This window comes from Lepidochelys kempii, chromosome 7, assembly GCF_965140265.1.
Source record: "Lepidochelys kempii isolate rLepKem1 chromosome 7, rLepKem1.hap2, whole genome shotgun sequence".
Classification (NCBI taxonomy): Eukaryota; Metazoa; Chordata; order Testudines; family Cheloniidae; genus Lepidochelys; species Lepidochelys kempii.
Window position 1 is genome coordinate 58,052,761 of NC_133262.1, and position 15,218 is coordinate 58,067,978.

General features: G+C 44.6%; 1 protein-coding gene across 1 annotated transcript; it reads left to right on the forward strand.

Annotated features, from left to right (window-relative positions):
• The first annotated feature begins 431 nt into the window (after positions 1–431).
• Positions 432–14,653, forward strand: MSMB (microseminoprotein beta). Its single transcript, XM_073354886.1, has 4 exons — positions 432–506; positions 3,130–3,220; positions 9,829–9,934; positions 14,524–14,653. The coding sequence occupies exons 1-4, from the start codon at positions 432–434 to the stop codon at positions 14,651–14,653; spliced, it is 402 nt and encodes a 133-aa protein (XP_073210987.1).
• Positions 14,654–15,218: the final 565 nt, after the last annotated feature.

The following is a 15,218-nucleotide window of genomic DNA, read 5'->3' on the forward strand; positions in this document are numbered from 1 at the left end:
AACCCCAGTGACCTGTATGAAGGCAACAGGAACAATAGAATACTTCCCTCTTCCTACTTTTTTATTTCACCTGCAAGCAAGTCATCCACCAGACCTCACCGTGCTGCTCCCCAGACCTGCCCACGCACTTGCTCTGCAGGAACACAATAGGTCTGTACTGTTTGGATGCAGAGGAGCCTGGAGTCCTGCAAGGGCATCCCAAATCTTGTCTGTTTGCACCAATTTCACTACATCTGGGCTCTCTGCAGCCACCAAGAAGGGGCAGGACCAGTCCACTGGTTCTATTTTGAACCAAACCTTCTTGCTAAACATTATCCAAATCTTAGTGATGCCTATATATGTGAGGTCTTTGCCTAATAGGCAACTGAGCTGCTTCCGTGTGGTTTGTTTGTGCAGGGCTCAGCTAGTCTGTCTCTAGACTCCGGTGCTATATGATAATTCACTGCAAACAAAGGTGTTACTCAGGCTGGACGTGTGCTTTGGAAGGAACACACTCTGGAATAATGGTGAGTCAACACACATCTTTCCTCTTGTAAGAACAGGAGGGACACATTGCAATTTTAAAGTACAGATTTTGGGTTTTCTTAGGGAAAGCTTCCCAGTTGCTACATAAAATAACTTCTTGTCTGACTTGTATATTTCCTTATCTGAGGGGATTTCAAGTTTAAATCAATTATAAAATGACAATGAATTTAAAAGAAAACTGACAGGTGCTGGGAGTGAGAGACACAGAGAGGGAGACTCAGTGTTCGTTTGTTTTTTGCCAGCACTGTAAAAGTCTGTCTGATTGTGGGGATATTTAGAATCCCTCTCTTCTGTCTCATGTAAAGGGATCTAAAAGGCTGGCTGCTGGGAGATTAGCTCATATTATAAATAAAAGCAAAGAGCCAAACTCTGCAGCCTTGACATGCTTTTAAACGTTCACAGACTTCCAATGAGAATTTTAGTTGATACAGCCTGTAGTTACAGGTTTCAGAGTAGCAGCCGTGATCGTCTGTATTCGCAAAAAGAAAAGGAGTACTTGTGGCACCTTAGAGACTAACCAATTTATTTGAGCATAAACTTTCGTAGTGAGCTGTAGCTCACGAAAGCTTAGGCTCAAATAAATTGGTTAGTCTCTAAGGTGCCACAAGTACTCCTTTTCTTTTTCCTGTAGTTAAGTAATTCAACTGAAGATTCCTCGAAAAACACCTAGCAGACTAGATACATTAAAATAAGACTCACTTACAAAAGTTACCATTGGGCTCTAACGCAGCAGCCGACATGTCACATCAGAGACATGCATTTGTTCAGCTCTACATAAAGCATGGTGAAGACTCAGGTGGAGTTCTCTCTAGGTTGCTGATTTCGCTCCCTCTCAGGGAAGTTGGGAATCACAAATGGCTAATACCACCTGAAGGCTGTTTGCCGCCTGTGTGAACTGAGCTGGGAGTCTCTATTGGAATCATTCATTTGTAAAAAAAAACCTGTTGGTGTGGGGGAAAATGCCCACATTTGTGCAGAATATTGTTTGCAGTGAATTATTAGGCCAGCTCTAGTCTCAATGCAGCTCCTAGTGGAAGAATGTCTGCACTATAACCACCATTGATTGTCACTCTTGGCAATTTCAGCAGAGGTCATGTATTCCTTGTTTGGCCAGCACTAAATTCACTCAGATGATGAGAGGTGACCCAGCCTCCAGCCCTCCACCTCTAAAATGGAACCAGAAGGAGCTCGGCCTAAAATGACCATCAAATTCAGCCTTCATGATTAAGGACACAAGAGGAAAAAACAATAGATATTGCTGTTCTAAATTCATGCAGGCACACAAAGTCTCAGGGTCGGACTTTCCTCTGTGCCCAAGCTCTGGAGGGGGAGCACCAGGAAACCAGTTATGGCTCCCTGATTTGGATCAGTCTCAAAGCACAGAGCAACTGAGGGGGTGCTCAGGTTATGGCTCCATGCTAGTGGAAGACAAGTGTGACCATCCTGATATTTGCCCTACACTGGGGTTGGAAGGAAGCTCCTGCAGTACTTGGCTGCAGCATCTTTTTGCCAGCAGAAAGTTTGCCTGTTGCCAAGGGAATTCCCTGCTGCCTGTATACAGCCAGTTTCTGGCCCCTTTGTACCACCCTCAGTGATACGAAGAGGCTTAGAATCAGGTGGCTTTTGTTCAAGTCACTGTGATTGTATAAAGAAAAGGAGTACTTGTGGCACATTAGAGACTAACAAATTTATTTGAGCATAAGCTTTCCTGAGCTACAGCTCACTTCATCGAAGCTTATGCTCAAATTGGTTAGTCTCTAAGGTGCCACAAGTCCTCCTTTTCTTTTTGCAAATACAGACTAACACGGCTACTACTCTGAAACCTGTGATTGTATAGCAAGTAAAATGCTGACACAGGGACTGGGCCAAACAGAGACTAATGAGCTAAATTTCTCTCATATAGACAGGCCAAAAGATGTATCTAGTTCTGGGACTAAACTGAAAGGCACTCATGCATGACTACATCAGACTATGATGAAAAGAACACACCCTCTAGGCAAGGTGGCAAGGTGCTATTATTCCTTTGACCGACTGCAACGAGCTCTCTCTGACCCGAATGCAGTATAAATAATTTCTACAGTGCAACAGTATGGAGTGAGCTTTCCAAGTCTGATACTTTTTATTAGATGGTCAAGTGCTATCCCCTGGGGAATTCTGAAGCATTGCCAACTGCTGGAATATTAATAGGTGGAAATGAAGAGCACAGAAATCTGATCTCCTGGTGTGAGATCAAACAAAGAAATAGTGTGGGTGGAGTTAAATTCTCCAACTGAGCAGAATGGGATGTCACTATAATAAATGGACTACTTATATGAAGATAAGGTTCATATCCACAATTGCTCCCAGGGATTTCTACCCCTGTAGAAAAAGCCTCCACCTGATTCTAAGGCTTTGATCCAGCAGAGCAAGTAACCATAGGCTTAAATAGGTTAAGTAAGTTAAATTAAAATTAAGCACATGCTTAAGTGCTTCGCTAAGCAGTAGCTTCCCTCTGTGAATGTATTCATCAATAAGGAGATTTGTCCTGATGATTTCTATGCCAATAAGCGATTTTTGAGCTATGAACCTTCAAGTGACTATGATTGAGTCGTCTGTCATTTACAGATGCACATGTTAGGCCTCCTTATCGTTGTCTTCTCAGTGACATCATGCGATGCACAATGCTGGCAGAAAACAATTGGATATGATGCACAAGGTAAGAAATCCTGCTGGCTGTGCCTAAGCTCCGGCGAGGGAACATCGCGGATCATAGAATCAAAGAATATCAGGGTTGGAAGGGACCTCAGGAGGTCATCTAGTCCAACCCCCTGCTCAAAGCAGGACCAATCCCCAACTAAATCATCTCAGCCAGGACTTTGTCAAGCCTGACCTTTAAAACTTCTAAGGAAGGAGATTCCACCACCTCCTTAGGTAATGCATTCCAGTGTTTCACCATCCTCCTAGTGAAAAAGTTTTTCCTAATATCCAACCTAAACCTCCCCCACCGCAACTTGAAACCATTACTCCTCGTTCTGTCATCTGCTACCACTGAGAACAGTCTAGATCCATCCTCTTTGGAACCCTCTTTCAGGTAGTTGAAAGCAGCTATCAAATCCCCCCTCATTCTTCTCTTCCACAGACTAAACAAGCCCAGTTCCCTCAGCCTCTCCTCATAAGTCATGTGTTCCAGTCCCCTAATCATTTTTGTTGTCCTCCGCTGGACGTTTTCCAATTTTTCCACATCCTTCTTGTAGTGTGGAGCCCAAAACTGGACACAGTACTCCAGATGAGACCTCAACAATGTCAAATAGAGGGGAACAATCATGTCCCTCGATCTGCTGGCAATGCCCCTACTTATACAGCCCAAAATGCCATTGGCCTTCTTGGCAACAAGGGCACACTGTTGACTCATATCCAGCTTCTTGTCCACTGTAACCCCCAGGTCCTTTTCTGCAGAACTGCTGCCTAGCTATTCGGTCCCTAGTCTGTAGCTGTGCATGGGATTCTTCTGTCCTAAGTGCAGGACTCTGCACTTGTCCTTGTTGAACCTCATCAGATTTCTTTTGGCCTAATCCTCTAATTTGTCTAGGGCCCTCTGTATCCTATCCCTACCCTCCAGCATATCTACATCTCCTCCCAGTTTAGTGTCATCTGCAAACTTGCTGAGGGTGCAATCCACACCATCCTCCACATCATTAATGAAGATATTGAACAAAATCGGCCCCAGGACCGAACCTTGGGGCACTCCACTTGATATCGGCTGCCAACTAGACATGGAGCCATTGATCACTACCCGTTGAGCCCGACAATCTAGCCAGCTTTCTATCCTCCTTATCGTCCATTCATCCAGCCCATAGTTCTTTAACTTATTGGCAAGAATACTGTGGGAGACAGTGTCAAAAGCTTTGCTAAAGTCAAGGAACAACACGCCCACTGCTTTTCCCTCATCCACAGAGCCAGTTATCTCGTCATAGAAGGCAATTAGATTAGTCAGGCATGACTTGCCCTTGATGAATCCATGCTGACTGTTCCTGATCACTTTCCTCTCCTCTAAGTGCTTCAGAATTGATTCCTTGAGGACTTGCTCCACGATTTTTCCAGGGACTGAGGTGAGGCTGACTGGCCTGTAGTTCCCAGGATCCTCCTTCTTCCCTTTTTTAAAGATGGGCACTACATTAGCCTTTTTCCAGTTGTCCAGAACCTCCCCCGATCGCCATGAGTTTTCAAAGATAATGGCCAATGGCTCTGCAATCTCATCCGCCAACTCCTTTAGCACTCTCGGATTCAGCGCATCCGGCCATATGGAGTTGTGCTCGTCCAGCTTTTCTAAATAGTCCCGAATCACTTCTTTCTCCACAGAGGGCTGGTCACCTTCTCCCAATGCTGTGCTGCCCAGTGCAGCAGTCTGGGAGCTGACCTTGTTTGTGAAGACAGAGGCAAAAAAAGCATTGAGTACATTAGCTTTCTCCACATCCTCTGTCACTAGGTTGCCTCCCTCATTCAGTAAGGGGCCCATACTTTCCTTGACTTTCTTCTTGTTGCTAACATACCTGAACAAACCCTTCTTGTTACTCTTAACATCTCTTGCTAGCTGCACCTCCAGATGTGATTTGGCCTTCCTGATTTCCCTCCTGCATGCCTGAGCAATATCTTTATACTCTTCCCTGGTCATTTGTCCAATCTTCCACTTCTTGTAAGCTTCTTTTTTGTGTTTAAGATCAGCAAGGATTTCACTGTTAAGCCAAGTTGGTCGCCTGCCATATTTACTATTCTTTCTACACATCGGGATGGTTTGTCCCTGTAACCTCAATAAGGATTCTTTAAAATACAGCCAGCTCTCCTGGACTCCTTTCCCCCTCATGTTATTCTCCCAGGGGATCCTGCCCATCAGTTCCCTGAGGTTGTCAAAATCTGCTTTTCTGAAGTACAGGGTCCGTATTCTGCTGCTTTCCTTTCTTCCCTGTGTCAGGATCCTGAACTCGGCCATCTCATGGTCACTGCCTCCCAGGTTCCCATCCACTTTTGCTTCCTCTACTAATTCTTCCTGGTTTGTGAGCAGCAGGTCAAGAAGAGCTCTGCCCCTAGTTGGTTCCTCCTGCCCTTGCACCAGGAAATTGTCCCCTACATTTTCCGAAAACTTCCTGGATTGTCTCTGCACTGCTGTATTGCTCTCCCAGCAGATACCAGGGTGATTGAAACCTCCCATGAGAACCAGGGCCTGCGATCTAGTAACTTCCATTAGTTGCCAGAAGAAAGCCTCGTCCAACTCATCCCCCTGATCCGGTGGTCTATAGCAGACTCCCACCAGACATCACCCTTGTTGCTCACGCTTCTAAACTTAATCCAGAGACACTCAGGTTTTTCTGCAGTTTCATACTGGAGCTCTGAGCAGTCATACTGCTCTCTTACATAGAATGCAACTCCCCCACCTTTTCTGCCCTGCCTGTCCTTCCTGAACAGTTTATATCCATCCATGACAGTGCTCAAGTCATTTGAGTTATCTCACCAAGTCTCTGTTATTCCAATCACATCATAATTCCTTGACTGTGCCAGGACTTCCAGGACCCTGCTTGTTTCCCAGGCTTGTTACATTTGTGTATAGGCACTTGAGATAACTTGCTGTTTGTCCTGCTTTCTTAGTATGAGGCAGAAGCCCTCCTCTTTCGGGTTCTCCTGCTTGTGCTTTCTCCCAGTATCCCACGTCCCCACTTACCTCTGGGCTTTGGTCTCCTTCCCCCAGTGAACCTAGTTTAAAGCTCTCCTCACAGGTTAGCCAGCCTGCTTGCGAAGATGCTCTTCCCTCTCTTTGTTAGGTGGAGCCCGTCTCTGCCTAGCACTCCTCCTTCTTGGAACACCATCCCATGGTCAAAATCCAAAGCCTTCTCTCCGACACCACCTGCATAGCCATTCGTTGACTTCCACGATTTGACGGTCTCTACCCAGGCCTTTTCCTGAGGGCTCATTGGCCACTCCCAATAAAGCTCAGAGCAACTGAGACACTGCTCTAAGCCACTAGTGTAGCCACTGGTGGATAGGTGTCACAGTCCCCTGTGGAGGGAGGAGGCTGGTGCAAGCCAGCAAAAAAGTTCCCCTATTCCAGGGGAATTCCCTGTTGGCTGTATGCAGCCCTTTCTGGCCCCTTTGCACTATCTCAGGAGATTTCAGTGTGAAATCTGGCCTTTTCCATGCACATCACTGAGAACAGAGTTGTTCGCTAAATTTAACACCTGTCTGTTGAAACCTAACCAGGGACAAGAAACCAGGGAAGATGGGGAGGGACGTGGGATGGCTGGTGAGTCATGAATACAGATCTACTGTTGGAGGAAGGTGGTAAACTGAGGCCATGAGAGAAAGGGGGACTGGGAAGTGTTAGTGATGCCACACATTCCAGGACAGTTTTCTGAAAGCTTGCACAGCCAAAAGAGCCCTTACACATATGGATTTTGGGGCACAAATGGCATTTGTACAGAGATTTTCAAAGGAACAGCCAGACATGTGTTCATAAAAGGCACAAGTGGGCGAAGGCTGTGGGGGGCTGGCTTCTGGGAGTTGTGCAGCTCTTATTTTCAGATCTGGATGGGATGAGATTACGGTAATTTACACAAACACGAGTCAGTCATGGGGCCAAGAAGGTTCAGGGCCCAACAGCCAATGGAGGGCTTCTGCTGCAGTTCAGAAGAGGTAGTCTCTGACACAAGGACTTTGATGGGTGTGGGGATGTGGGAGATGAAGGCTAGCAGGTTTCTTGGGGAACACCCAAGAACAAGCATCAGTTTGACAAGTTTTTGCACTCTGGTGGGTAAGGGAGAAGAGGCAGGAGAAGATGAGAGATGCAAGAGCACTGGGGACATCACAGAATCAGCCAGGCTGTAGCATGCACAAACCTTTTGCCTGGCTTGTCTTGCCCAGTGTACTGGTGGTGAACACTGTTCTAAAATGCACTGTGTCCAGGCTGTGTAGGGGTGCATTCCAGCAGCACCAAGGCCTGCCACATTGCACACTGGCTGCTCTCATGACTACCAGGAGCAGGCTGGGCAGTGTCCCTGAACACGTACAGAGACAGCAGGGAAGCTAAACACATCAGGCGAGAGTCTACGGCTGGCAGGGCACTGGCAACAAGAAGGAGGGTTTTTAAAAGTATATCTGGAACAAAAGAAATCCAAACAATAGTACAGGTTCCTTAGTAGATGAAATGGTAAAGTTGCTGATAATGATACAAAGACGGTGTTCAATACATATTTCTGTTCTGTATTTGGAAAGAAACAGGATAGTGTATTACTAGAGGAGGAACTACTTTTAAGGCCATTCATGATTTGTCCTCACCCTACCTCACATCTCTCATTATTCATGAAGATATCGACTCCGACCTCCAACTAGCCCATGATGCCAACCTCTATTGCTCACTTGTTAAATTTGCAAACAAGCCCCTTTGTGCTTACTCCCATGCTGCCCCACACACTTTGGAGGAACTCCCTGTAAACAGCCACAAAGCTACTTCATAATCCACTTTCAAATCCCTCCTCATAACTCTACTTTGCCATAATGCTTACAAAAAACTTGACATTGGGCGAGGGTGCTGGTGTGCTGAGACCACTGCCTATCATGCTGACCAATATTGTCTCATTGTTTCCTTATACTCCTGTCTGTATCTGCTGTCTCTTGTCTTATACTTAGATTGTAAGCTCTTCAGGGCAGAGGCAGTCTTTTTGTTCTTTGTTTGTACAGCGCCTAGTGCAATGGGGTAAGCACTATGGTAATACAAATGATAAACAGCAACAACTAAGGAGAATGTTAAACAGCATCTGCTAGGGATAAAAGTTTTAAGATCAGCAGGCCCAGATAACTTGCACCCAAGACCCGTAGGAGAGTTGGCTGAGGAGATCTGACCAATTTTTAATAAACCTTGGAATACTGGGGAAATTCCAGAGGACTGGAAGAGTGCAAGTGCTGTGCTAATATGCAAAAAGGGCAAGTGAGATGACCCTGATAATTATAGGCAGAGTGAGCCTGATATAAGTGCTGGGCAAAACAACAAAGCTGATGTGGGATTCCATCAATAAAGAATTAGAGGACAGAAATATAATTAATGCCACTCAATATTGTTTTATGGAAATAGGCCTTATCAAATAATTAACTCAGGTTTGAGATTACAAATTTGGTTGATAATGATTCAGAAACATCAAAACACTTCATTTCAGCTAGTTCAGCCTTAATCTGTGTCCTCCTGAGATGCTATTGAGCCTCAAACCTCCATCTGTAGATCAGTGTCCCCAGATGGACTACATCTCCCATGATGCACCATGGCCATGTGCCACTGCAGTGGTTCAACCAATGGGAACACTACAGTGCAGCATGGGAGATATAGTCCAGCTGGGGCATCTGACTCAAAGAAGAATGGGAGGCATGAAGCATCCAAACTACAACTCCCATGAGGCACTGCAGAAGCTCAAGACAGACACAGATTTGGGTCAGTTTGACATTATATGAAACATTTTGGTTTGGAAAACTAAATCATTTCTATTTGGCTTTGCCCAGCCTGATGGGAAAAGAAAATCAATTTTTTTTTTGGCAAAGTTGACATTTTTCCCATGGAAATTTTTGATTTTTTTGGTGGGTTCATTCAAAAACCATGTTGATAGAGCTGCTAGAAAAATTTCTACTAGCTGGCTTCTATTATTTCAGTGCTTTGCAAACACTAATTATCTTCACAACTCCCCTGTGAGGTAAGGAAATTGACCCAAAATGAAACATTACCTCCCCAGTGATGAAGTAGTTTCCATTTTCCAAATAAGGAATGGAGGCAGAGAGAGATTATTTAACCTACCCCAGGTCACACAAGGGATCTCTGGAAGAGCTGGGAATTGAACTCACATCTCCTGAGTCCCAAGCTAGGGCCTTAATCACAAGAATTTGAAATGTACTAGGGACTGAATCAAAGGCCACTGAAGTCAACAGGAGTTTGTCCATTGACTTCAATGGGCTTTAGGTCAGGCCTTAAAAATGTGTGCCAATAATGTGATTCAGTGGAATCTGAGCAGAGAAATAGCTTTCCAAGCAATCCCACCTTATCTGCAATCCTCTCTGTCCCCTGAATTGTCCAGGGTCTTACATTGGTTTGTCTCCTCTTGTTTAGATTGTTACGTCCTTTGGGCAGGAAATGGGTCTTAGCAGGCTGAGAGTTTATGGTGCTATATAAAAAAAACTTAGAACAAACTACACTCCAGCCTCATATTAAATATACAAAGACCGAACCCAGATTTCATAAACAATTTTAAGTTAATTGTACTATTGGCATGTACCAGCAAGTTGGCTATGTCCTTTCAGGTTGCACTGATGAGAAAGGAGTGCTACATGAATTTAACTCCAAATGGAAAACGAAGGATTGCCAGAGCTGTAGCTGTCACAAGAAAATAATGCGCTGCTGCAGCCTGTGAGTATAAAATATATGCACAGTGATTTTTCCTGCAGGGTTCAGGCCACACGCTCAGATTTCTCTGTGGGGAAAAAAATGCAAAGCTGTCCTGGGTGACGTCGCAGCCAGTCCATCCTCTTGCAGTCCTGAGTGGCATTGCAGCAACTCTGCCTCAGGTTTCCCCCACCAGACAGCTGTTTGGCCCTGCAACAGTCCGCCTCATCTCATCACGCCAGCCCTCCAGCCAGGTCACTTATAATCACATCCCTTCCAGGGTAATAAAGAGTCCCACAGGCTGAAAGTCCAGTGTCCCTATATAGGGTCATCAGCCCCAGCCCTGCACCCTCTTCCTCAGGGAGGCTTTATGTCAAGGTTCCTTCTCCACTCTGAACTCTAGGGTACAAATGTGGGGACCTGCATGAAACACCCCCTAAGCTTATTCTTACCAGCTTAGGTTAAAACTTCCCCAAGGTACAAACTTTTACCTTTTGTCCTTGGACCTTATGCTGCCACCAGCAAGTGTGTTAAACAAAGAACAGGGAAAGAGCCCACTTGGAGACATCTTCCCCTCAAAATATCCCCCCAAGCTCTACACCCCCTTTCCTGGGGAAGGCTTGATAAAAATCCTCACCAATTTGCATAGGTGAACACAGACCCAAACCCTTGGATCTTAAGAACAATGAAAAAGCAATCAGGTTCTTAAAAGAGAATTTTAATTAAAGTAAAAGAATCACCTCTGTAAAATCAGGATGGTAAATACCTTACAGGGTAATCAGATTCAAAACATAGAGAATCCCTCTAGGCAAAACCTTAAGTTACAAAAAGACACAAAAACAGGAATATACATCCCATTCAGCACAACTTATTTTATCAGCCATTTAAACAAAAGAGAATCTAACGCATATCTAACTAGATTGCTTACTAACTCTTTACAGGAGTTCTGACCTGCATTCTTGCTCTGGTCCCGGCAAAAGCATCACACACACAAACAGAATCTTTGTTTCCCCCACCCTCCAGCTTTGAAAGTAACTTGTCTCCTCATTGGTCATTTTGGTCAGGTGCCCGCGAGGTTATCCTAGCTTCGTAACCCTTTACAGGGGAAAGGGTTTTGCCTCTGGCCAGGAGGGATTTTATAGTTTATAGGGATTTTATATTTCTGTATACAGAAAGGTGGTTACCCTTCTCTTTATATTTATGACACTTTATTATCCCCATTTCTAGAGAACCCAGGCCCAGCCTTGTCTCTAGGGTTCCTGCCCAGGAACTCTGTGTTTAAGGAGCTAGGACCTGCTCCTTACAATCACTTGCTGCTTCCCTTGCTGTTGCCCTGCCTACTTCCTACCTGCTCCACCTGTCTACATCACTACGCTCTCCAGACCCCTCTCTGTCTCTCTCTGGAAGTCCAACTCCTGGTGCAGCATCTTGCCAGTCTGCTTGCTGAGAAGTCTCCTCTCCAGAGTTCCCAGCCTTTCTAGCTGCAACCCCTTGTCTTATCTGCTGCCTTCTTATTCCAGCTGTCCATGTCCCAGCAGTTAGCTGCAGCAGAGGAGGTAGCTAGCCTACTTGTTAAGCCCTTAGTGGCTATGGTAGGATGGGTTCTATACACTCCACTCAAATACCCCAAAGGCACAGCTCTCCTGAGAGAAATTTTTGCTGTTACATTGACTCAACAAGTCATTATACTAAAGAATAAATAAATGAAAAGTGGGTTTAAGCCACAAACAATTTGGATTGAGAGTAAGATTTATAAACCCCTCCAAAATTTGAGGGGGATTCGGATCTCAGATTTGGGTTCAAAGATGGACCCCATGTACAAAATGTGCATCAATTGTGATTTCAAACACTCTGAGCATGAAGAGTCCCCCTGCTCCAACTACTAGACTATCCTAATTTACTCATCTCACAGTAATTTACATCACAGTACTACTACACAGTAGTTGTAGCTGAGATAGAGAAGGCACTGCCATTCTAACTCCACACACCACCCATTTTAACTGCCCACCTTTGAAATATGTTCCGTGTGAGTGTGCATGCACATGTAATATTCTTTGCTTGGTCTCAGCCTAAAGGTAAAATTTAACCTGAAATAATTTGATCCAGAACTTTTTGAGTTATGGGCATAGAATTGTAGAAATCATAGAATCATAGAAGACTAGGGTTGGAAGAGACCTCAGGAGGTCACCTAGTCCAACTCCCTGCTGAAAGCAGGACCAACCCCAGCTAAATCATCCCAGCCAGGGCTTTATCAAGCCGGGCCTTAAAAACCTCTATGCAGAGCTAGAAGGGACCTTGAGATAGCACAGAGGGCTGGACTTGATGATGGGGCAGGACCAAGTAAAGCTAGATCATCCCTGGCATGTGTTTGTCCAACCTGTTCTTAACAGCCTCCAATGATGGGGTTTCCACAACTTCCTTTGGAAGCCTATTCCAGAGCTTAACTATCAATATAGTTAGAAAGCTTTTCCTAATATCTAACCTAAAGCTCCCTTTCTGCAGATTAGACCCATTATTTCTTGTCCTACATTCTGTGGACATGGAGAACAATTGATCAATGTCCTCTCTGTAACAGCCCTTAAGGTATCTGAAGACTATCAGGTCCCCCCTCCCCCAGCCTTCTTTTCTCAAGTCTAGACACTCCCAGTTTTTTTTAACCTTTCCTCACAGGTCAGGTTTCCTAAACCTTTTATCATTTTTTGTTGCTCTCCTCTGGACTCTCTCCTCTGCACTCTCTCCAATTTGCTTATATCTTTTGTAAAATGTGGCACCAAGAACTGGACACAATACTCCTGCGGAGGCCTCTCCAGTGCTGACTACAGAGGGACAGTTATCTTCGATGACTTACATACAACACTCCTCTTAATACAGCCCAGAATATTAGCCTTTTTTCCATCACATTGGCGGCTCATATTCAATTTGTGATCTACTATAACCCCCAGATCTTTTTCAGCCTTACTACCACCTACCCAGTTATTCCCCATTTTGTTACTGTGCATTCAATTTTTCCTTCTAAGTGTAGTACTTTGCACTTTTCTTTATTGAATTTCATGTTGTTGATTTTGGACCAGTTCTCCAATTTGTCAAGGTCTTTTTGAATTCCAAAACTGCCCTCCAAAGTGCTTGCAGCCACTCCCAGCTTGGTGTCATCTGCAAGTTTTATAAGCGTACTCTCCACTCCATTATCCGAGTCATTAATGAAAATACTGAATAGTACCGGACAAAGGACTAACCCCTGTGGGACCTCAGTAGATATGCCCTCCCCATTTGACAGCAAACTATTGATATCTACTCTTTGAGTATGGTCTTTCAACCAGTTGTGCACCCAACTTATAGTAATTTCATCTAGACCACATTTCCCCAGTTTGCTTATGAGAATCACATGGGACTGTGTCAAAAGCCTCACTAAAATGAAGGTATATCACATCTACTGCTTTTCCCCATCCCCTAGGCCAGTAAGCCTTTCAAAGTAAAAAGTTCCAGTAGTCCATGTCTCACGAGGAGCTAATGAAGGTCCCCTAGATATGCTTGTTTGTAGGAGAATCTGCTGTCAGAGAAGCTGTGAATGTTTTAAGGAGAAGTGTTTTTGCAGGTCGACCTGTTTCAATACAACTTGGGGACACCCTTAACAACATATATGAGAATTTGGAGTAAGAAAAGCTCCTGAAATATACTTCTCTAAATAGAATCATAGACTTTAAGGTCAGAATGGACCATTATGATTGTCTAGTCCGACCTCCTGCACAACGCAGGCCACAGAATCTCACCCACCCACTCCTGTAACAAACCCCTAACTTATGTCTGAGCTATTGAAGTCCTCAAATCGTGGTTTAAAGACTTCAAGGTGCAGAGAATCCTCCATTTGAACCATTCAAAATGTCTAGTCACACCCAATATACATTTCCACACAGGGCATTTCTAAAAGCCCCTCTTAAATTCATTTCAGTGTGCTGACACATAGAGCTGCAGTTCTACCCCTAATAATAATAACCCCCATTATGATTTATTTTTAAATTGCTGATTAACCCTCACACAGTCCCAGTGAAGTACAGTATGTATGTGTAACTAGCTCCCTTCCCCTGTTCAGTGGGGCATAGAAATTTGGCAGTGTTGATAGCAATGATGACTGCCTACAAACCTCCAAGGGAAGCACTGTAGGTGCTCCAAATGTCAGAACCTAACACTGGGTGGGTTTGCCCAGACATGACACTCATACACAGGGATCATAAAATAAAATGGACTTTTGCTCTTGGTTTGCCAGAGAGACGATAAAAAGACAAAATGTCTATCAGAATGTAGAGCAGCTCAATTCGAGTTCCACTAAGCATCATGAAATAGCATTAGGCTAGGACACACAGCATGATGACAATTCTAATAACTGCCACTTGCCAACAGTTAAAGCTTTTGGCCTGCACACAGGTACACAACAATGTATTAAGGACCTGATTCTCCACTCCACTACTTCAGCGTAAGTCCCCCCTGGCTTCAGTGAATTGACGCTGGCATAAACCCAGAGTAACCAAGTGGAGAGTCAGACCCCACATTTGCTGTCTCTCTGCAATATCCTGACATATCTCACACACTTGTGTTTGCTTTGCCTTTCCCACTGATAGCGTTGCCACCCCTACTGACTACGATGAAGAGAAATGTGAAAGTATATTCTATGAGGAGACCTGTAGCTACAATGTGGTGGAGAAGGCTGACCCCTCTAAGCCCTGTGAGGTCCATGGTCTCGTGGGCTAACAAACAACCCATTCAGAATCAAGACTGGCATCCAGGCAAATCTTTCTGGAACACAGTTGTTTTTAAGAATCCTTAAGCAATTCAGTGTGTGAGAATACCAGCCCTATATTTGATTCTAGGGTGTTTCTGTTACTATCTGCGGTGGCATAATCAAGCTATGAGCACAGGTCTTGTAAATTCTTTTCTGATGACCATTAGATTAAAATAAACTCTGATGCAGAATCAAAGGTCTGTCAGAGAATCTTCTTGATCTTTTCCCTCGCCATCACTGTTGCTGGAACCACTGGATGCATGTGGAGGAAGCACGCATGCTATAAAGGACTCTGAAAGAGCCTTTACTTTCTTTCCAGCAGGGAACTCAAGCTGCTGCAGGTTCATGAGTGATCAGGGGATATTTGATGGACAAGCTTGTCTTTCCCAAACCTTCCTTGAATGCATGGCCTGGTGTTGTCCAATGCCATAGCATCCTTTGTATCAGACTCAGTGAATGGTCTGTAAGTAGCAGCAGTCCATTACAATATCCAAAACACAGCACAATGCTGATGGAGGTCCCCCATGCCTGTTC

What these genes read in the sequence shown, in the direction of transcription:
- MSMB (XM_073354886.1), top strand. Translation starts at nt 432, where the DNA reads ATGATAATTCACTGCAAACAAAGGTGTTACTCAGGCTGGACGTGTGCT. An exon ending in GAACACACTCTGGAATAATG is followed by an intron (nt 507 to 3,129) that starts GTGAGTCAACAC and finishes TGTCATTTACAG; the next exon opens with ATGCACATGTTAGGCCTCCT. An exon ending in ATAATGCGCTGCTGCAGCCT is followed by an intron (nt 9,935 to 14,523) that starts GTGAGTATAAAA and finishes TCCCACTGATAG; the next exon opens with CGTTGCCACCCCTACTGACT.